Here is a 22,762-nt window from a genome sequence, read left to right on the forward strand (position 1 = left end):
ACTCCAAACAATGGGATAAGCGGCTCTCTATAACAGCGTTTCCCAACCTTAGGAACTAGAAGATGCGTGGACTTCAACTCCCAGAATTCCCCAGCCAGCTATGCTGGCTGGGGAATTCTGGGAGTTGAAGTCCACGCATCTTCAAGTTCCTAAGGTTGGGAAACGCTGCTCTATAACTTCGTCTCTATGTGAAAATACGTGTATCCTCCTTTTCTGAGCTGAAGCCAGCCCTCTTGGCTCTCGAATCTCGCGCGCGGTTTCAACGAGGCCCAAAGTTCCGGCACTGCAATAGATTAAAAGACCCGTTAGAGAAGCTGGTAAATATTTCGTTTGCCCTTCTGCTGTCCGAAAAACAATGGGAATGTCTGAGGAACTTTGCAGCAGGCAAGTATATTCTTTATAGTTTCGTAGGTCTACAGCCCTGCTTTTTCTGCTGCCTAACCTGCACTACTCTGTCGTGCCCTTGCGCAGCAGTCCTCTATATGGGGAAAAAAAGCGTTTTTAGATGTCTGTATAAGATAGTTCGCCAAGTAAAAACAGCAAACTACTGTTGCAATCAACTTATTCCTGCCTTTCGGCTTCTTCGAAGCAGACTTTCCCCCCGTAGCTGTCCGTCAGACGTATTTGATCTACAGCGCCCATTATCTTTGCCGAGTCTTTTCATACAGACTGGATTATGGGACGGGGGTCGGGGGAAATGGAGCGTGGCAGAGAAGCAACATTTTCTATTCGGGTTGTCCTTAATAATTCATTAGGTAGCAGCATATCTCGACGTATCATGACCTATTTGTACCTCCAGAACATCCTGGGGTATTTCTGAGTACACCTTGTTAGCACCTTTAGTAGTTTGGCAGACATGATTATCTCCAGATTTGAGTGATGAACCGTAACCTCAGGAAATAGACCCATAGCTTGCTGTATCATCCCTATAGTGGCTGCGTTAGTACTTTCAAGGTATTAATTTGTACACATCAGGACTGCCTTTTCAGCCAGTATGAGCCCTGATATATTAAAGAAAAACTCCTTGGGTTCTCAGTTTTGAAAGGCGAGATCTGAAGCTGGAAGGCACTGCTTCTTAGCGGAAAATGCCAGTGTTGGGGAATGATCTTCCTGTGGAAATCAGGTTAGCCCCCACCTGGGGTGAGTTTCAGAAAGTTCTTAAGGTTTATTGGAAGATAAATGAGGCATCAGATTTTAGTCTTTATTTTCACAAATTTGTGAGCCTTTCAGACTTGTCTTTTTAGATGTGTGGCCATAAAAATATAAATAAAACAATAAACTGGGGTTTTATTTATACAGGGATAAATTTAATCTTTTTTAAACATGGTTTTTAACTTTTGTATTTTTGGTTTTTAATTACCCTTTAAACCACCCTGAGTCCTCCGGGAAAGGGCGGTATATAAATGTAATAAAAATAAATAAATAAATAAATAAATAAACTAAAAACTGAGCTTTTTATAATGTTTCAGTGATTATTGTGTTATTTACTGTTTGACTTTTCCTAATTTTTTTATTGTTATACCAGATATTAGCCATTTGTGTTATGATTTATTTATTTTCGTTGTTCATCCTGTTGTAGATGTTTTAACATTTTAATCCTACAGAGGATGCGGGAAGGTATTTGTGTATGTACTGAGACATGTCAGATATAACTTCAATAAATAAATATTTTTTTCCCAATAGATTATCGGCAATAGACTGAACAAGAAGCATCTTGCAAATTCACTGATTTAAAGGAGCAATACCAAAAGTTGCTCCAAAAAGGAGCAATATTTTATTAAAAAAATCTAAAACTGATTTCATTGCTTCTGAAAAAAGCTCATCACACTGAACCCAATGGTTTGAGTCTGAATAGCGCCAATAGTTTGAAAGAGTCTGAATAGCGCCAAAGCTTCCATTGCTTTTGATGCTTGATTATTTTATTTCCTCAAAACATGATAATCCAGTTCCCATGGAAGAAATGCTTCCCATTATATTATGTCCTCAAAGTTCCAGCTGCTGGCTTCAAAAGTACAAAGGAAAGAGGGCTTATCCTACAGTCTGTGTCTCAGGATGTTTACCAGAATTTAGCATTAGAGGATTGGATCCATGATAATATGGATTTAGAAAACAGACATATTCTTCTCCTCTGGAGAAATTCTTCTGCTGTAGTGATTGGTCGGCATCAGAATCCCTGGCAAGAATGTAACCTTGGAGTAATGAGGCAGAAAGGGGTAAGGCTTGCTCGAAGAAGAAGTGGAGGAGGTGCAGTTTACCATGACACAGGCAACATTAATCTGACCTTCTTCACTGACAGAAAAAAATATGAAAGAATTGAAAATTTAAAACTAGTTGTTAAAGCTTTGAAGTCCCTGCGACCCCAACTAGATGTTCAGGCTACTGAGAGATATGATCTCTTGTTAAATAAAATCTTTAAAATTTCAGGAACTGCTGCGAAATTAGGAAGAACAGCTGCTTATCACCACTGCACGTTACTGTGCAATACTGATAAATTGGTTCTAACATCTGTGTTAAAGACTCCTAACAGTGGAATCGAAAGTAATGCCACACCAAGTGTGCCTGCATTAGTGAGAAATCTCTGTGAAGAAGATCCCACATTAACTTGTGAAATGCTTATGGAAGCCATTGCTGGAGAATATGCTTCACATCATCATGCTGAAAACCATACCCATGTCATAAATCCAGCTGATGAAACAGAATTCCCTGGAATTAACAATAAAGCCATAGAATTAAAAGCTTGGAATTGGCTATATGGAAAAACACCAAAGTTCAAAATCAGCACATCCTTTAATATAGGACACAAGGAATCCAATGTTGAAATTCAGATAAATATGGATATAAAGAATGGTAACATTGAAACTTGCCAGATAGATGTGCCTCAGAACTGGCTGCCACTGGATGTGTGTGTGGAACTCGGGAAGAGCCTGATTGGCAACAGGTTTTGCCCAAATGAAAGCACTGCCATAGCAACTGCTTTGCTGAGAACTTGGGCAGATTCTACATTACACAGCAAATTGCATATCTTATGTGAGAAGATTGTAACTTTAATGTAACTTTTATGTGATGAGATGGATTCTTGGATATCAAGTTAGTAATTTGTTAATTCAAATTGTCATATATGATTTTAGAAGAGTTCAGTGAATGTAAACAGATTTAATGTTACATAATAGCTACTGAACAAAAATAACACTTGAATATAAAGTTCTTTTTTTAAAGGGAGATAGTTAATTGATACTGCAGTCTTCTCAAATGTGAACTCCACTGAGTTTAATGGAACTTGAAGTAACTTACAATAGAGTTGCAACCAAGAATGCAATTATAATAATAATACACTGTAGATGGAAAGCTAAAACTAATAACCGTTTTCAAATTCAATATATTACTGGTCCAAACACCCAACTTATGCCACATTTCGACTGATGTTGAAACATTACTCCTGTTATAATCAGCAAAATTTAAAAGATGTCTTTTGTGCTGGATAAGAATTGCCTCAAGGTGAAATAGGTGGCAAATAAATCTAATAACATGTTAGCAACCTTATGAAAGGTTATATGGCTTCTTTTCCTTTAAATTACTTTTCACCAGTTCTTACTTCACCATTCTAGTAAGAACAGAAGATCTGTATTGGGCTGAAAAGTACTTTTTTTTAAAAAAAAAAAACGCCTTTATTTCAAAAGTTTTATATTCTTTTGATTAATCCAAATTTATTGACATAAAAATTAAAAAACTAAAAGGTATACAAATTATAAATTTAAATATACAATATTATAAAAAAACCGTGTACCCAACATTCAAAAGGGCAAGATTTCAAGAAATGCAAATTTCCCTGACATACTGGATCAGATGTTCAGATTTGATCATTTATCTGATTCCAGAATTATCAATATTGTATAATAATTTTATTGGAGTAAAAACTGGGGTAGTTTCTGAAGAGAAAAAAACACTAATTACAAGAATGGGCATGTTTCAAAGCAGGTCTTAGGAATGGTACATCAAGACTAGAAAGATTCTTTAAAGAACCCATAGGTGGAATATGAGCTTTAAATTGCAAGCATGTACAATATTTTGAAAGATTAGAGGAATACATGGCTCAGCTGACTGGCCACGGTGTAATTTTCATCCATGCTGACTGGATAGATATGTGCAGGGCTTTTTTTCTCAGAGAACCCCAGAATGGAGTTCCGGCACCTTTTTTGGATGGAACCTTGTAGGGTAGGCAAGGCAGGTTGTATGACCTGTGTGAGTTCTGGCACCTTTTTCTTTTACAAAAAAAGCACTGGATGTGTGTATGATAGTGGCATGGTTTTTGTAGGAGCTTGCCAAAAAAAAAGGTGGACTCTATTGTTGAAAGTACATTAGCATGCTATTTGAGCTAAGTAATTGCTGTGTAACTGTCCAAACTCCTCTCCATTCAGCACCCTCTAATATTCAAAGTATCTGGCAGGTACCTTTTTTTCTATATATAATAGCTTGGTATAACTTTAAGAGATTGTAGCTAGTTCTGCTTTTAGACTGCTAAATTCAAAAGTAGAGAAAGTCCTTGGCTTATGATAACAATTTACTGGAATTGTTATTGCTAAGTGATGCAGTCATAAAGTGGGACAGCAGTTTTGCAGGGCTGCCATTAAATGGGGATCATTAAACAAATAGCTCACATGACCATAACTTCCAGCCAGCTTTCCCTCTGACTTTGTTTGTGGAAAATTGGCAAGAAACATTGGAAATCACAATCACATGACCACAGTTCCCTGAGACAACATAATCCCAAGCGGGGCATCAAGTGCCCAAATAGCAACTACTAAACTATGAGGAAATCATTAGTTCAGTGCTGTCATAACTTGAATGAACTTGCATCTGTTTCTAAGTTCATTTCGGCTATTTATTCGATGTACTGATTCCAGTCACTGCAATTTTAAAATATATTCAGTAGTGTTGTTTTAATTTAATAATTCTTTCAGTATTTTTTTACCTGTCAGTTGAGATAAAAATATTGTTTTTCATTTAAACAGAATTTAACTATTGAAGCCTCTTTTAAGGATCTTGAGATAAACATATCTTTTTATTTAAACAAAAATTTATTTTATAGAAAAGCACATTAAACATATATCTTACAAGGATTTTTATCTAGAAAATGAGTGGTGTCAGAAGAATCATATTTTCTTTGTGTACTTATTGTGAAAGATGTCCACAGTAGTTTCATGACAAGGTCTCAAATCAAAATCACAATATCCAAGGCAAAAACGACCCTGTAAAAAGATTTTTTTTCTTAGCAAAAAATTCAGGAGCTCTGTTAAAAAAAACAAAAACAAAATCCCTTACCTGTGGTTTTTTAAAATAATCAAGGCCTCTTCCGATTTTAAACATCCATCCGTTGTTGAATCTGTGTTTAAAATACAAGAATACAGAAGCATAATATTCAAAAATATAAACATAGCAAGAGTATGTTTGCAGATAATTATATCTGATAGTTCAGGAAAAATATGTGTATTTAAAAGATATTTTAATTGCTTTTTTAAATTAATAGACATAACATTAGATTTCAGTTTGGAAATCTGGCCTATTCCTAGGCACAGCTATTTTTCTCACAGGCATATAAATATATATTGAGAGAAAAATATTTTTCCCCATGAAAACTGATTGCCAAATTTTATTAAAGCAGTATCCTGATAACTTACCGTATTTTCCGGCGTATAAGACGACCCCTACATTTCCTGTTAAATTAAAGGGTTTGGGCTATACTCGCTGTATAAGACTACCCCTCTTCCAACGCACACCAAATAAAAATTAAAAAACATCAGATTTGATTTTAATATGGTAATTTTAATTCAAATGCTTATGACATGCAGGTACTTAGTAGGAAAACTGTCACTTATAAACATAAGGCTGTTTACCATCAAACATGTAAACATAAAACAGTGCAAGTGGATTGAAGAAGAAGAAGAAGGAGGAGGAGGAGGAGGAGGAGGAGGAGGAGGAGGAGGAAGGGACCTTGGAGGTCATCTAGTCCAACCCCCTGCTAAGGCAGGAAACCCTATACCATTTCAGACAAATGGCTGTCCAGTCTCTTCTTAAAAACTTCCAGTGTTGGAGCATTCACCACTTCTGGAGGCAGGTTGTTCCACTGGTTAATTGTTCTAACTGTCAGGAAGTTTCTCCTTAGTTCTAGGTTGCTTCTCTCCTTGACTAGTTTCCATCCATTACTTCTTCTCCTGCTTTCAGGTGCTTTGGAGAATAGCTTGACTCCCTCTTCTTTGTGGCAGCCCCTGAGATATTGGATCACTGCTATCATGTCACCCCTCACCCTTCTCTTCGTTAAACTACACATACCCAATTCCAGCAACCGTTTCCTATTTTCCTAATTCACTTTTTCACTTTTCCTAATTCACTCTAAAGCTTTCCCTGCGCAGAGCCTTAAGTAACACAAGCTGCCTGCAATTAGTGCAGGTTCTCATCCCACCAGGCTCAAGGTTGAGTCAGCCTTCCATCCTTCCGAGGTAGGTAAAATGAGGACCCAGACTGTTGGGGGCAATAAGCTGACTTTTTAATAATGCTGCTTGTGGGGGGGGGAAAGCTCTAATAAGCAGGCATATACATAGAATGAAGGCTATTGCTAAGCACATTGATTTGTGCTTTAAATTGTAAGCCGCCCTGAGTCTTTGGAGAAGGGCGGGATATAAATGGGATTTTTAAAAAAAGACCAAATGGGAGATCCGCTCCAGGTTTTCCAGCCAGCCCACCCAGTTCCTGAGTCAAATGTGTCCTTAGAGCTAAGCAGCTGCTCTGGTATTCCCCACCTGCCTTTCAAGTTGCTCTTGCATTCCCCACCTGCCTACAGCTGCTCTTCAACTTTAGAAGGAAAGAAGCCCAGACCCCAGCCTGTAAAAAATCACAGACTGCAGCTTCTACTTTGGTCCCGCTTTCCCTGCGCAGACTAAATGGAAGATCCGCTCCAGGTTTTCCAGCCAACCCTGTCCCTAAAGTTTCAGCACCCGGTGTATAAGAAGACCCCTGACTTTTGAGAAGATTTTCATGGGTTAAAAAGTCGTCTTATACGCTAGAAACTACGGTATCACTTTCAATCTGTCTTTCTTTTAATAGATCTGACAACCTTTAATACAGTAATCATGTATTAGACACACACAAACACAAATTTGTTAATAAAGAGCAGCAAACATTTTAAGTCTGTAAAGTCTTTTGGAATTTTGTGAGCATGTTATGTGTGCTCTCACAGAATTACTGCCCACGAAAGGCATCTACATTTACAAAATACATGGTTAGGGCCAACAGATGAGGACTGCAAAACTTTGCCTAGTCAGTAGATGGTAGCAAAAAGATACAGTATTGTTTTTGTAGCTGAAATCCTATTACATACAAGAAAACAAACTTCTGCAGTTTTAACCTGTCAACCCCCAGCTAACCAGGGTGCCCCATTATTTCAAAATGGATTGGGACATTCTTGTAAATAAAGCTGAAGTTGAGGATTTATGCTTTGTTTTTAAGCTCATTATGTTTTGTTTAGATTCTTTCAATTAACAATAAGAAATTGTGGAAATGTTTCTGAATACCCTGAGGCCTATAGACATCTACTGTCTATCCATATTTTAGAAAGTACAATATTAAAATTTAGTACAATATATTTTTACTATACAGTAATTTTACATATCACCAACCTAATTTCTCGATCATGTATTGAAGAAGAGTATGATATATCCAGTGTAATGCCAAAATCCCTTAGAGACTGTTGTATTTCTTCTAAGGAACTCATCTGTTGACTCTTTCCATAACCCTGTTAAGATATTTTATAATTTAAACTTGAATAGACAATCGGAAACATTAATTCATTACTATTTTTAATTTGGCCACCTTAACATTATGTTTTCAACCCAAACCTACACTTTATCTAATGAAGAGAAACCTGTATGAATTATTTTTCTGTGTAAATGTTAACTTGTAAGAAAACCCTGATTCCATGACACAGAAACCATACATAAAAACATAGAAACAGTAGGCTTCAGAAAAGCCAGAGGAAGATTTCTTCACTGTGATTCTGACATCTCCTATTATACAACACAGATTTTCAGAGTAAATAATTTGTAAAGCACTAATACAAAATATCCAAGGGACGCGGTGGCTCAGTGGGTTAACATGCTGAGCTTGTCGATCAGAAGGTTGACAGTTTGGCGGATCAAATCCCGAGTGCCACGTAACAGAGTGAGCGCCTGTTACTCGTCCCAGCTTCTGCCAACCTAGCAGTTCGAAAGCACGTCCAAATGCAAGTAGAAAAATAGGGACCACTACGGTGGGAAGGTAACAGCGTTCCACGCGCCTTTGGCGTCTAGTCATGCTGGCCACATGACCACGGAGACATCCTCGGACAAGCGCTGGCTCTTCGGCTTTGAAACGGAGATGAGTACCAGCCCCTAGAGTCAGAAACGACTAGCACGCATGTGCGGGGGAACCTTTACCTTTACCTAATACAAAATATATTAGAAATGGTAATAAAACTGTATCTCAGCAGTAGGGAATAAAAGTATATGCAAAAGGTACTTAATAAAATTCCTGACATTTCCTGTAGATATTGGAAAGAAACATTGAGGAACTATTACAATAAACATATGAAACACTGAGCCAAAAACAATAATTTGATTCAATATCTTCCATTTTTTCCTAATTATCAACTTAAAATTGATATTATCTTACTGTAAAACATACCTACATTTAGCTTTTTTAAAAACTATTCTTACCCAAAGCAAAACTAAGTCCCATTAATACAAAAAGTATTTAATTTTAATGCAAGTGATAGCAGTCTTTTTCACCCGCAAATTGATTTTTCCATCAATTGCTTTTCTGACCCAAAATGTGATAGAAATAAAATGTTATTTACAGAATGAAAATTCTTTTCTGTATTCTACTCATGGTGATCACAATAATACTTCCATTCAGCTGAGTAAAAGGACATTCATGCAATCCTAAATATAAGAATTCTTACTAAATTTTGTAATATGATTACAGTCATAGATACTTACTTCTTCATGAGAGGTAAGAAGGTATATAGTTTTCATTTTGCATGGTCCTTTAACAAGCATTTCACAGAATCTTAAGAAGTTGTACAACTATAGAAAATTAAATAAGATTAATTTTTCAGATGGAAAAGGGCAAAATGTCTTGATCAAATTGCAGCAGTGCTATCTCACCTGATGGGCTTGGCGAATGTAAGGATCCTCAACCCAAACCTCTGTAACGGTTTCATTTAGATACTCTTGGAACAATTTTTCATAGCTGAATCCTTTGCTATTCTCTTCAATTTTTATTTGTTTGTGGCATTTCCCATCTAAGCACAAGAGCAAACTCACTAAGCATCCCACTTCATTACAGTTATGGGCTAAATTAAAAAGATCTTCTATTATAACTTTATACCTTCTTTTTCCTTCATAACATATGTTTTAATTTTTTCCGCTCTGTTCATGTATTCTGATATTTTGTTTCTGTAGTAAGCCTTTTTCTTCTCATCTTTTGTAGCTGGAAACAGAAGGCATGAAAGAAATGAAAAATGGAAAAAGGATACCTAAAAGTGCCCATGCCACTTTTTCTGGGCAGTTGAAAGAACAGGTAGTCCTTGAGTTACGACCACAGTAGGGGCCAGAATTTCCAATGTAAAATCACTGTAGTCATACGCTGAGTGGGACATGATTCTACAACAAATATTTACAGGGGTCATCAAGCGAATCTAGCTTCCTCAATGGGCATGTCCATTGGCAAAAAAAGTTGCAAATTGCAAGAACAAGAAGTTACAATAAGCTGCAATTGGCTGTAAATGCAAGCTGGTAATCAAGTGCCTGATTTGCAATCATGTGATGTGATGGTCACCACAAGTGCAAGTACAGTCACTGTTTCCAAGGCCACTGAAACTTTACAGTGGTCGTCAACATATGACCATTTAACAATGGGTTAAATGAATCGTCACAAGTAAGGAATATGAATGTGCTTTGAGATCTTATTAAGAAAATATTGTGATTAGTATACCGTATTTTTCGGACCATAAGATGCACTTTTTTCCCCCAAAAGTGGGGGGAAAACGAGGGTGCGTCTTATGGTCCGAAGGTGATCCGTATGGCCAGCCCCAACCTCTGCAAGTGGAGCACGAATCGGCACATGCTGAGAAACGCCGATCTCACGCTCCTGCAATCTGCCTCGCTCGGTTTCAGCTTCCCTTGCTCCAAGAGAAAGGAGGCTGAAACGGAGTGAGGAAGATTGCCAGGAATGCAAATTGGCTGATCTCGTGCTGCTGCAATCTCCCTCGTTTCAGCCTGCTTTCTCTTGTAGCAAGGGAAGCTGAAACCGAGCGAGGGAGTTTGCAGGAGCGCGAGATCGGCTGATTCGCATTTCTGGCAATCTCCCCCACTCCGTTTCAGCTTGCTTTCTGCAAGAGAAAGCCGGGCCGCAGGGCCACCTCCGCAGGTACTGCTCTAATGCAGAGAGGGAAGGACAAAGAGGGAAGGAAGGAAGGAAGGAAGGAAGGAAGGAAGGAAGGAAGGAAGGAAGGAAGGAAGGAAGGAAGGGACAATGGGAGAGGTAGGGAGAGAGAGAAAAAGAGAGAGAGAGAAAGAGGGAGAGAGGAGAAAGAAATAGGGAGGAAGAGGAAGAGAGAGAGGAGAAAGAAAGGGAGAGAAATAGAGGGAGAGGAAAAGAGAGGGAGAGGAAGAAAGAGAGAGAGAAAGAGAGAGAGGAAAAAGAAAGAGGGAGGGAAATAGAGGGACAGAGAGAAAGGGAGAGATAGAGGGAAAGAAAAATAGGGAGAGAAAGGGAGATGGAGAGAAAGGGAGAGAGAGAGGAGAGAGAAAGAAAGGGAGGGGGAGAGAGGGAGAGAAAGAGAAGGAGAGAGAGAAATTAAATTAGTAACATGATTGTTAGGTGAATCTGGTTTCCCCACTAACTTTGCTTGTCAGAAGGTTGCAAAAGGCGATCACATTACCCTGGAACAATGTGACCATCATAAATATGAATCGATTGCCAAGCATCCAAATGTAAATCACATGACCCTGGGGATGCTGCAACAGTCGTAAGTGTGAAAAATGGTCATGTCACTTTTTTCAGTGCCGTCGTAACTTTGAACAGTCACTAAGTGAATCATTGCAAGTCAAGGACTACCTGTACTTTATCATTTTTTTTCCCTTTTTTGGTGGGGGGTCAAGTTTTTGACAACTTGCTGGGTGACTGGTGGTACTCGGACATTGCCTTGTACTAAAAGTGGTACAATGGATGAAAAGGTTGAAAAGCCCTGTTTTAGTATACAGGTACTATTTGGTTCAGATTTTTTTTTCTTGTTTGCCTGCTCTAAAAACTGGGTGCGTCTTATGGTCAGGTGCATCTTATGGTCCGAAAAATACGGTACTTCAGAGGGATTTATGTTCTCGGAAGGAATCTTTGTGGCATTTAATTATGGCTGCTTGGAGTTGCACCGCACAGCCCATCAACAAAGCACCTTGCTTTTCTTCCCTAACTCAAACTCCACAGTGTCCCACAGTGTCGTGGAACACTGCAGAGCTCAGGAAAGGATAGCATGCCATCCCGTTGCTGGGCCACGCACTATGATTGCAGAAGCAGCCTCTATTTTCCAAGCGGCTGTATTGAATTGCAGCCACTCAGAAAATGGCAGCTGCTTCTGGAATTGCACCACACAGCCCAGCAATGGAGCAGCTTACTTTACTTCCCTAACTTGAGCTCGAAACCTCTTTGAAAGGTATGTGTGTGATGGCTGACACTGAGTAAGGAGGGTGTGGGCCCCAGTGGTATAGGAAGCAGGTTCGAGTGCCGCAGGGACTCTGAAGGTTAGAAAATGAAGCATGGGATACCTCAGGGAGTAGGGGAGAGTTTGGGAGACCCAGGACAAGTCCTGCACTAGGCCGCTCCTGGAGCGCCCTATGCTTCATTTAAAGACCGCATTGGGAAGGGTGTAGGATTCAATGGAAACTTAATGCAAATTTTTGAAGATGATCTGACATGAGAAGAGGGAAGGGAAATCATAGACTGAGATATTCGCTGCAATAGCCAAAGAACCCATGGCATTTTCAATGCAATACAGGTAGTCCTAGCTTAATGTCCAATTCTTCAGCTACTATTCAAAGTTACAACAGCATTGAATGAGGGGGATCTATGACAGGTCATTTTAATTGCAGCCAGTGTAGCATCCCCATGGTCTTGTGATTGCAATTCAGACATTTGGTAACCAGCTCATAATTACAATATCACAGCATCCCATCAGCATTTGAAATCTTCACTACTGGCTTCCAACAAGCAAAGTCAGTGAGGAAACAAGATGCTAAGACCATACAGAGTTTGTCTAATGACAGTAACTGGAAGTGTTGGAATTTTTATCACAGATAAGCACAATTACACGATGGTGTTCCTTACAATGGTATCACTTAGCAACAGTTCCTGATCCCAATTACCACTGGTAATTTTCTTCTAGGAAAGGATGCAATTGATGTATCCTCCATGGTTGACAGAATTTTGTAGCTATTATGTCAGAGATGAAATAATAGTCTGAAATCAGAATCTAGAAGTACTTTACAGAAAAACCTTCCATCTCTGAAACTTTTCCTTAACTTGCAATCAGTTTGAAACCTTTCCCAATGGTTTCAAGTAGCTATTAAAATTCAGTAGAGCCAGAATGGGGACACAGGGAACACCATACATTAATTTCTGCTTAAAAATTACACCATCTGAGTTTATTTGAATTAATGATTATGCTTCAGGTATTTCCCATTATATTTTACAAGATTTACAACTATGGAAGCAGACATAGCTGTGACTAGGGGGATATTAAAATGATAACACATTGAAGAGAATATTATTTCTAGTGAAGCCAGAATCAGGAAAGGGATCAATCCCAGCATAAGCATATTGCAAATTTACAATCAGAATGATTAAACGGGGTGCAGGGAGTGGACCATCTATAGAATTAGAGGTTCCTAAACAAATACAGGGCAAAAATATTTTTATCAAGCCCAGTTCTACAGGTGGTGAAAGCACACCTTTTGCATTAAATCCTCCATATTTTTTTTAAATACTAGGCAAGGGGAACAGATCAAATGCAGGTCTTCTCCCTTCAGTGATAAAGATGCCTTATAATTAGGATTACCGCGTTCATATGCAATCCATCTCTGGGCATGCTCAAGGCAAACAAAATTCTTTTTTCGACTTACTGAGTCAGAAATGTGGCACCGCACAAGCCAGCGCATCTCCTTGTTCTTGGATGGGAAGACGAAACACTCACCTTTCAGCACACTAAGAAGGAGGTCGATCCCTTCCTGGTAGCAAATCAGCGACTCCTGAAAACGCGAAGCCAAATCCAGTTCCAGCGCCCGCTTTAGCACGACCGCCGCCGAATCCTCCATATCAAATCAGCCAGCGATGCCCGGCACAAGTCACGAGACTTTCCTCCGCGGAGGACCGCGATCTCCTCTGCCGCTGCTGTCGCTGCTGCCCCAAATGCAATGGCCCGAGCACAACGCGGAAAATCTGCAAAAGCAAAGAAGTCCATGTAATCCATAAAGCAAAATAGAAAGCAGGCGGAGTTGCCCGGCCCTTTTCTGCTCACGTGGTTTCTAAGAAACGGAAAGTAAGAGCTTAGAAAGGCCTAAAGCAGGAGTAGGCAACCTCGGCTCTTTTATGACTCATGGACTTCACTCAGGAATTCTGGGAGTTGAAGTCCATGAGTCATAAAAGAGCCGAGGTTGCCTACCCCTGGCCTAAAGCTAAGTCGCCGGCTCTTCTCTTCTCGTGGTTGCGGAGGAGGAGACTTTACACATCTCTTTTCGCGAGAAGGCGAATCGGCTGCGTAAGATGGCAGCGTGGAGGTGTTATGTATCCGCTTGGCCGGTGAGAATTCTGGGAATGAATAAAAGATTTCTGTAAATTTCACATAGGTGTTTTATCAGGAAGAATATTACATCAGGTTGCAGAAATCCTTTTATGTTGCTGAACGATCTTGCTGGAACTGAATAAAGCATACCTTAGATCTTAAATGTGTTCTTAATTAGAGGCCCCAATTCTGGGGGAAATTGATGCCTTGGATATTAGCAGGCGTTCGTGTACTTTTTAATGGTAAACTATATTTTCCAATTAGCTGATTTAGATATCAGACTGGTATATCATTTGCTTCCTGTGAACCTCTGATGCTTTTGGTTTTACGGCAATATAACATGATAGCTTCTTAGAGTTAATATATGTGCACACGCATTTTGTCATTGATTTATTTGAAACCGTGATATATTTGACTTATGTATTAAGCTCTGTTCTCTCTTTTGTTTCTTATACTGCAGAATCTGACAAAAAGGGAACCAATCCCTTGGAGAATATGGATTAGGCAGAAATTTACAAAGTCTCGAATTCCAGAATCAGTAAGCCTTGGATTAAAACAATAATTAAACATTACAATTACAAATTAAAATGAAATTACAAATGAAAACAGTCAAAATGTTCTTTACTACATAGAATCTCTTGTGAAAATAATGTGAATTCACCTTTGTAGTTTTAAAATTGAATTATGAAGGTCTGAGTTTAACTTGGTTTGTTTCTGATGTACCTTACAAGGGCTGTAGAATCCATACTTAGCCATTATTTTATTTCACCTAGTTTCTTGATAATTAATACCACCTCCTCTGTAGCTTTTTCTTCTGCAGAGGTAACTGATAGAGAATTCAAAAAAATGACTATTACTCAATCACTTTTGCTGTAGTCTCTTCAACCACATGTAATCCAATTACTTGCCAGTAAATTGTGATAGAAAAGGAATGAAACTCCAACTTTAAATATAGAAAGCTAAAGACAACTTTAAACTGACTCTTTGATATCTGGAATGAAATGAGGGCAATAGCTAGATGGTAATCTGTTAAAAATGATTATTTGGGCATCTTCGTGTCATGATTAGAGAAATGTGAAGATAAGCCCAGAACTCATTAATAACTAATTTTACTTATTGTATTGGTTAATGAGAGTTTAACCTTTTTTAGGTATTTCAACCACGACCTGGTGATCATGAAAAATATGGTGGTAATCCGGAAGAGCCTCATAAACTACATCTTATCACCAGGATCAGAAGTGGAAGAAGACGTCCTTATTGGGAGAAAGAATTGCTTGAAGAGCTTGGATTAACAAAAGTATGTATCTAATTTGTGGTATTCAGAGATTTTTTCCCCCCAACTCTAATACTCCGTCATAAATTTCTGTTGTATGGATTGTTTATTCAGAAGTTGTAGAGTTAATAATTTGGTGAAAATAGTTGTCTATGACTGGATTTTGAAATATTTAGCCACCTAGTAAAATAATTTATAGCTGGAACAGCTCCACATCAAAACAGGTTATAACAGTGACTAAACATTTGAGTTCATTTTCATTGTAAGGCAGAAGTAGGTATCAAAAGGAAAAGAATCTTGATTTGCAATTGACTGTTGACTCCAAACAGTCACAGTGTTTACTTGGCAACAGCATGGAAATAATCTTCTAATTCTGATTTTTTTTTACTTTGCAGTGTAGCCTAAAGTCCTAACTTCTTGTAGCTTTAATAGAAAAGAATATTTGTTACTCAGAGTTGACTCTATGGAGTCCTTGGTGCACTCTGAACTTGTTTGTTTTCCTGCAGATGTTTCATTACCAAACTAGATAACATCATCAGTTTTTCCTCCAAGTATTAACTAAATCCAACTTTGCATAGCTTCCAGGCCCTAATTACATGTTAGCACCTACTGTGCTCAACATTGGCTATTTCTAAGTAAATTGTTATTTTGAGGTGTTCAAGGCACACTTTGTCATCAGGCTAAGTGATTTTCATCCCAGGTAGCAGTTTGGAAAGAACAGTGTAAATTATACTAAGATTAGATCCATCTGCAAATAGCATTATTAATTGGGGTTGATTTACATCCTACCAATCACAACATTATGTCCTTGCCAGATGGTTGCTGTGAGGATTTCTGCCTACCATTTCTCTCTTTCACAGCAGAAAATAAATGTATCCTAAACAATCTCTAGAGACAAGTGCTTCTCTCTTAAGTGTCATTTCTCAGAATGAAACATGTTGAACATAGAATACAGTACCATTGGTACCTCTAGGGCAGGGGTCGGCAACCTAAAAAAGAAAAAGAGCCACTGGGAACCGGTTCCATCACAAATTTAAAAAAGAGGGAGCCGCGTGCGTGTGTCCATGCACGCGCATGCGCAAAAAGGTTTTTTGCGCATGCGCGGACGCACGCGGCTGCCATTTTTTAAAAAATGAGATGGAACCGGTTCCCGGTTGCCCGACGGCGACGGCCCGTCTGCAAAGCTGCCGCTTTCGGCAGCTTTGCAGACGGGCCGTGGCAGCTCCCTCAAAGAGCGGCGCCCCTGCCCATTCCGAGAGGTGCGCGCGCACCTCTCCGAACGACCGGAGGTGCGCGCGTACCTCCGCGCGAATGGGCAGCGGTGCCGCTCTTTGAGGAAGCTGCCGTGGCCCGTCTGTGAAGCTGCCGAAAGCGGCAGCTTAGCAGACGGGCCGCGGCAGCTTCCTCAAAGAGCGGCGCCCCTGCCCATTCCGAGAGGTGCGCGCGCACCTCTCCGAACGACCGGAGTTGCGCGCGCACCTCCCCAAACCTTTGGGGAGGTGCGCGCGTACCTCCGCTCGAACAGGCAGCGGCGCCGCTCTTTGAGGAAGCTGCCGAAAGCGGCTGGGAGCCGCAAGAGACGGCTCAAGGAAAGCGGCAGCTTCCTCAAAGAGCGGCACCGCTGCCCGTTCGCGCGGAGGTACGCGCGCACCTCCCCAAAGGTTTGGGGAGGTGCGCGCGCAACTCCGGTCGTTCGGAGAGGTGCGTGCGCACCTCTCGGAATGGGCAGGGGCGCCGCTCTTTGAGGAAGCTGCCGCGGCCCGTCTGCTAAGCTGCCGCTTTCGGCAGCTTCACAGACGGGCCGCGGCAGCTTCCTCAAAGAGCGGCACCGCTGCCCATTCGCGTGGAGGTACGCGCGCACCTCCGGTCGTTCGGAGAGGTGCGCGCGCACCTCTCGGAATGGGCAGGGGCGCCGCTCTTTGAGGAAGCTGCCGCGCCCCGTCTGCGAAGCTGCCGAAAGCGGCAGCTTCGCAGACGGGCCGCAGCAGCTTCCTCAAAGAGCGGCACCGCTGCCCATTCGCGCGGAGGTACGCGCGCACCTCTCCAAAGGTTTCGGGAGGTGCGCGCGCACCTCCGCCCATTCGGGGAGGTGCGCGTGCACCTCTCCAAACGGGCGGTGCCACTCTCCATTTGGAGAGGTGCGCGCGCACCACTGCCCGTTGGAAGAGGTGCGCGCGCACCGGGCGGCTGGGAGCCGCAAGTTGCCGACCTGTGCTCTAGGGCTACCAGATATGGTATACAATGATCAGATGCCATTAGAGGACAAATTAATTCTGTAGTGCCATCCAGTAGTCTGAATTTTGTTGCTTGGATCTGGCAATCTGCAATAAGAAATAGCTATTGATAGAAATAATAAAAGAAAAGAACATCAAGGTTATTGCTTTTAATTTAGGAGCAGAAAGAGGGGGTTTGATGCGTCCTACTATTTCAGGTTTTAAGATGTCCTTGCACAACCAGATCTTTACTTTTCCTTTCATGGAAGCATTTTGATCTCAGTGTTAGAACTGGCAATATCTTCAGGGTGTTTAAAATGCAGTAATGGCATATTGGTTGTAGATTTGATGGAAATTATAATACAATATGGGAAAGTTTCGGGCTTTAAGGTGAATAATAAGACTAAAATTTTATCTAAAAATATGACTATGAATGAGAAGGATATGTTAGTAAAATTGACAAGTTATGAAATTGTGAAAAAGGTTAAATATTTGGGGGTATATATTACAGCTTTTAATGTGAAATTATATAAGAATAATTATGAGATGTTATGGTCAAAAGTACAAAAGGATTTAAATAATTGGAAAAAATTACGATTATCTTTGTTGGGAAAAATTGCAGCTGTTAAAATGAATGTTTTACCAAAGTTTCTCTTTTTGTTTTTGAAAAAAGATGCTAATTTGGATGAATGGCAGAAGGGTATTAATAAATTTATCTGGGTGGGGAAAAACCCGAGAGTTAAATTTAAGATTTTACAAGACGCTCAGGAAAGAGGAAGACTTAAAGTGCCTAATTTGAAATTATATTATGATGCAGTGGTTTTAACACTGGTTAGTGATTGGCTTAATTTAACCAATAAAAGTATACTTTATATTTATTATATGGGTGGCATGCATATTTGATTTATGATAAAGTTGATAAGGCCTTTAAATCTCACATTTTAAGAAGTGCTTTATTGCGTGTTTGGGAAAAGTATTATTATAAGTTAAATTATAAAATACCAATTTGGGGGATTCCTGGACACGCAATAGAGGGGGTATCTATGGGTGTGAATTTGGATATGATTTCTTATAAGCAATTACTTAGATTGGAAGGGAGTGACTGGCAATTAAGGTCACTAGCCGAGTTAAAACAAGAAAATATTGTACAGTCTTGGTTTCAGTATAGTCAATTGCAAGTTAGATGGAAGTTAGACCAGAAGCTTGATTTGACGCTGATGGATGAAAATTTGGTAAAACAGATCAAAGATCAAACTCAAGCGCATATAAAGAGAATTTGTAATGCTTTAATAGAATTGGATTCGGAAATGGAATTGCTGAAAGATTGCGTGGTAAAGTGGGTTCAAAATATTCAAGAACTGATTCCATTGGATGTGTGGGAGGTAATTTGGGTTAGAAATGTAAAATTTACTCAAGCTCAAAACTTAAGAGAAAATTTTTATAAAATGTTTTATAGATGGCATTTGGATCCTAAAAAGCTGTCTTGTATGTATTCTAATTTACAGCCCAAATGTTGGAGATGTGGTAGTTTGGATGCTACCTATTTTCATATTTTATTTATTTATTTATTTATTGATGGGATTTATATCCCGCCCTATCTCCCGAAGGACTCAGGGCGGCTAACAACAAAACATATAATAAGTACATAAATCAAGATAAAATGAAATTGAGAACATCAGTGCAATAAAAAATTAGAGAATTTAAAAATGAAATAAAAATACTAAATATAAATTAATTAAAATGCCTGTCAGTCTAGGTCAGCCTGGTGGAACAGGTGTGTTTTGAGGCCGCGGCGAAAGGATTGGAGGTTTTGGGCTATCCGAAGCTCAGGGGGGAGCTGATTCCATAGGGTTGGCGCTCCCACAGAGAAGGCCCTCCCCCTGGGGGTCGCCAGCCGACATTGCCTAGCTGACGGTACCCTGAGGAGGCCTTCTCTGTGTGAGCGTACTGGACGATGGGAATTTGTGGACTTGTAGAAATATAAAAGCTTTTTGGATTAAAATTATTTATTTTTATTGGGTGTTATTACAGACTGTGACACTAAAGAAATTAATTTGATGGTGAATTTGATAACAGCTGCGAGGTTACTGGTAGGGCAATATTGGAAGAAGGATTGTCTGCCTACTATAGAGGTGTGGACGCTTAAAGTGTCAAACTTAGCAGAAATGGCTAAGATTTCTGCTTACTTGAAAGATCATTCACAAGAGAGATACATTTCGGTTTGGAGAAGATGGATAGATTATATTCAGAAAAAATATGGGACTAAAAAGTTCCATTTTTTCTAGAAGTTGGGTATTTTAGAGTGTTGGTAATTATGTTAACTGCCAACCTAGCAGTTCGAAAGCACATAAAAATGCAAGTAGAAAAATAGGGACCGCTACGGTGGGAAGGTAACAGCGTTCCGTGCGCCTTTGGCGTCTAGTCATGCCGGCCACATGACCACGGAGACGTCCTCGGACAAGCGCTGGCTCTTCGGCTTTGAAACGGAGATGAGCACCGGCCCCTAGAGTCGGAAACGACTAGCACGCATGTGCGGGGGAACCTTTACCTTTAATTATGTTAAAGGCGGGTTAAAGTGTATTATGTATTTGGTTTTTTATATAGTTGATTAATGTTAGTTAGATTATGATTATTATATATTTGTAACCCTGTAATCAGCTTTGGGAACTGGGGGAGGGGGTGTTGGGGGGTGTTGGGAGGGGGATAATATTGTAACTTTTAATAAAACCTTTCAATAAAAAAATGCAGTAATGGCATGTTGGAAATGTATTTTCTTAAACTACGTATGCTACCAAGTCAGTCTCCACAAGTTTAAAAAAGAAGTTGCTGCCTGGTTACTGAATTAAGTGTAACATGACACTAAGTAGAATTGAAATGCTTTTGTTCTTAAAAGATTAAAACAGATGGGGGAAGAGAGTGAACAAAAAGTATTCTGTACAGGTGATTTCTGAAAAGAAGCTTTATACTTGTGCCACAATGATTACAAATGATAGGCATAACATAGGTTTTCATTCCTCTTGTCTTTAGGAGCCTGGTCATATCACAATCAAAGCAAAGAGTTGTGTGACATACAGATTTAATAATAAATAAGACCAAATCTGTGGGGGCATTCATTTTTCAGGCATTATCTTATGATCATCTTTAAAGAAAAAATTAAGTTCTTGCTTAGCCTTCTCTTCAGTGGGATGTGTACTATAATTGAGACGCACTTCTCTAGCATATAAAACAGTTAAGGAATGGATTGTAAGAGGACAGTATTTTGCTTCTGAGGACTACATGAGATTGGGAGCAGACACCTGGGGGTTGCGCAGTGGCAGATAGGATGGTGAGACCTGACACGGCAGCTAATATCAGAAAAATTCCCCTCTTCACATGTTCTCCACTGCTGAATTAGTATAGAAATCAAGAATGCTTAAGGAGTCTGCATCTTTAAGCAATTATGTTTATAGTTAAGTCCTTAAATGCTAAAAAAATGCTTTACAGGCAGTTTTTGTTTAATGACTGCCTTGTGTAGTAATGATTATTCAAATTATGTTCGTGATGAAAAAGTAACTTTATAACTAGTCCTTGCATTTACAACCATTGCAGGTCTGTAAAACGAAGTATGAAGTGAGATCATAATCACAATCCCAGTTTTGGTTAGCAACCATTTCCCTTAGTTGTTAATCCCAATTGTGGCCTCTAAAGGAAAACTACCTTTAATACTAAACTAACAAAATCAATTTAAGATACATTTGTTTTAATGTTGCTTAATGTTAGTGTCTGCAGTGATTTAATGTTTATTAAAATTTAATCAAAGTTTATTACAATAGCTGTTCTCACAAATTCACTTCTGTGACGCATGTCTGATGGGCTTTGTATCACCTACAGAGATTTGATCCAGTGGTGCTTAAAAACATCCCTTCCGTGAATGCAAAACTGAAAGTCATTAAACACCTAATAAGGTTGGTAATTCTTCTCAACAATATTTTAAAATTGCTTTCGTGTAAAGACGCTAATAGGTTGTTGTTCCTTCTCTTTTTGACTATAGAATAAAACCATTAAAACTGCCTTATGGAATACCAACTGAAGATGAAATACCTGATACCTATCTTAACAAGGTCACAGGTGAACTGATAGTTTGTCGCCACCTAAAAGAAGTGGAAAAGAACACATCTGATTCTTCATAATAATGTATTAATGTTTTCTATAATAAATGTAATATTAAGTTGAGAATTGCATTACTGTAATTGCCATTGTGGGTATAATATGTATGTTCATTTAGAACAATTTCTCTAGACTTAACTGCTTTGTCATAAAATTAAATAGCATTCTTACTAAGAAGATAAAAACATTTATCTGGTATTTGGGCATAATTTCTACTTAAACTGTGTCAGAATCCATTTATATCATATTCATAAATGTATGTTTAAAACATTATTCCATGGATTCTGCCATCTCCCGAGGAGGAAGGAACAAATGTGGATTCAGCCTGCCTTAGGCATTTCAAAGATTCAGAGAAGTCTTTTGAACTGGGGGAACAAAAGGGGGGGTTAGGATAGGAGGCATCTGGCTTGTGTCTCCTTTTGAAGGAAGAGCAATAACCATAAAATCCAAAGTTCCTTTTCCCACGAAAGGGATGAGACGAGGTAAATGATGGGGGGCTGACCAAATGGGGTTAGGGAAGGGGGGTTGAACAGGGAACTCTTTATAAGGTTTCAATTTGTAGATCAATATTAGATCCTGTCTTGTATTCCCACAGCCAAGCATGTCATAGTAAAGATTTCTTTTTGGACTAGAATTGGCTCCAAGAGTTTTGTCTTCCTAAGACGTGGTTTGGGGTGGGTCCTGACAGTTTGGCTGTTGTAAATGTGACAGTATAAATAATAGCAAATATACTTCAACAGCATTTGAGATATATTTTGGTATCCACACAGTTTACAGAAGGCTGCAACTAGCAATAAAAATTGAATTTCTGTGAATAATAATAACAACAACAACAAAAAGTTGGAAGGGACCCTGGAGGTCATCCAGGCCAACCCCCTGCTCAGGCAGGAAACCCCACACCATTTCAGACAAATGGCTGTCAGTCTCTTCTTAAAAATTTCCAGTGTTGGAGCATTCACCGCTTCTGGAGGCAGGTAGTTCCACTGATTAATTTTTCTAACTGTCAGAAAAAATTTCCTTAGTTCTAGCTTCTCTCTTTGGCTAGTTTCCATCCGTTGCTTCTTGTCCTGCCTTCAGGTGCCTTGGAGAATAGCTTGACTCCCTCCTCTTTGTGGCAGCCCCTGAGATATTGGAAGACTGCTATCATGTCCCCCCTTGTCCTTCTCTTCATTAGACTAGACATACCCAATTCCAGCAACCGTTCCTTATATGTTTTACCTTGATCATCTTTGTTGCTCTTTTCTGTACTCTTTCTAGAGTCTCAAC

At 39.5% G+C, this 22,762-nt stretch overlaps 3 protein-coding genes across 7 annotated transcripts; 2 read left to right on the top strand and 1 right to left on the bottom strand.

Moving 5' to 3' along the window:
- Window positions 1-10,274, top strand: LIPT1 (lipoyltransferase 1). Of its 2 annotated transcripts, none has more exons than XM_083362969.1 (3): window positions 1-384; window positions 1,684-3,087; window positions 9,520-10,274. In XM_083362969.1, the coding sequence occupies exon 2, from the start codon at window positions 1,935-1,937 to the stop codon at window positions 3,051-3,053; it is 1,119 nt and encodes a 372-aa protein (XP_083219095.1). In that variant the 5' UTR covers window positions 1-384; window positions 1,684-1,934; the 3' UTR covers window positions 3,054-3,087; window positions 9,520-10,274. The 2 variants fall into 2 exon arrangements, with proteins under 2 accessions (XP_083219095.1, XP_083219096.1); XM_083362970.1 differs by having other exon boundaries at window positions 1-317.
- On the bottom strand, window positions 5,057-13,678 carry MITD1 (microtubule interacting and trafficking domain containing 1). Of its 4 annotated transcripts, none has more exons than XM_083362973.1 (7): window positions 13,277-13,678; window positions 9,418-9,519; window positions 9,195-9,331; window positions 9,027-9,113; window positions 7,671-7,786; window positions 5,320-5,380; window positions 5,057-5,246 (listed from the first exon to the last, which is right to left on the bottom strand). In XM_083362973.1, exons 1-7 carry the CDS (start codon window positions 13,395-13,397, stop codon window positions 5,151-5,153), a joined length of 720 nt encoding a protein of 239 aa, XP_083219099.1. In that variant the 5' UTR covers window positions 13,398-13,678; the 3' UTR covers window positions 5,057-5,150. The 4 variants fall into 4 exon arrangements, with proteins under 4 accessions (XP_083219099.1, XP_083219098.1, XP_083219097.1 ...); XM_083362972.1 differs by having other exon boundaries at window positions 5,057-5,380; window positions 13,277-13,521; window positions 13,601-13,669; XM_083362971.1 differs by having other exon boundaries at window positions 5,057-5,380.
- A 49-nt stretch (window positions 13,679-13,727) lies between these two features.
- On the top strand, window positions 13,728-22,477 carry MRPL30 (mitochondrial ribosomal protein L30). The gene is made up of 5 exons (XM_083362980.1): window positions 13,728-13,881; window positions 14,325-14,402; window positions 15,015-15,161; window positions 21,221-21,294; window positions 21,381-22,477. The coding sequence occupies exons 1-5, from the start codon at window positions 13,846-13,848 to the stop codon at window positions 21,517-21,519; spliced, it is 474 nt and encodes a 157-aa protein (XP_083219106.1). The 5' UTR covers window positions 13,728-13,845; the 3' UTR covers window positions 21,520-22,477.
- The last annotated feature ends 285 nt before the right edge of the window (window positions 22,478-22,762 follow it).

This window comes from Vipera ursinii, assembly GCF_947247035.1.
Source record: "Vipera ursinii genome assembly, chromosome: 4".
NCBI lineage: Eukaryota > Metazoa > Chordata > Lepidosauria > Squamata > Viperidae > Vipera > Vipera ursinii.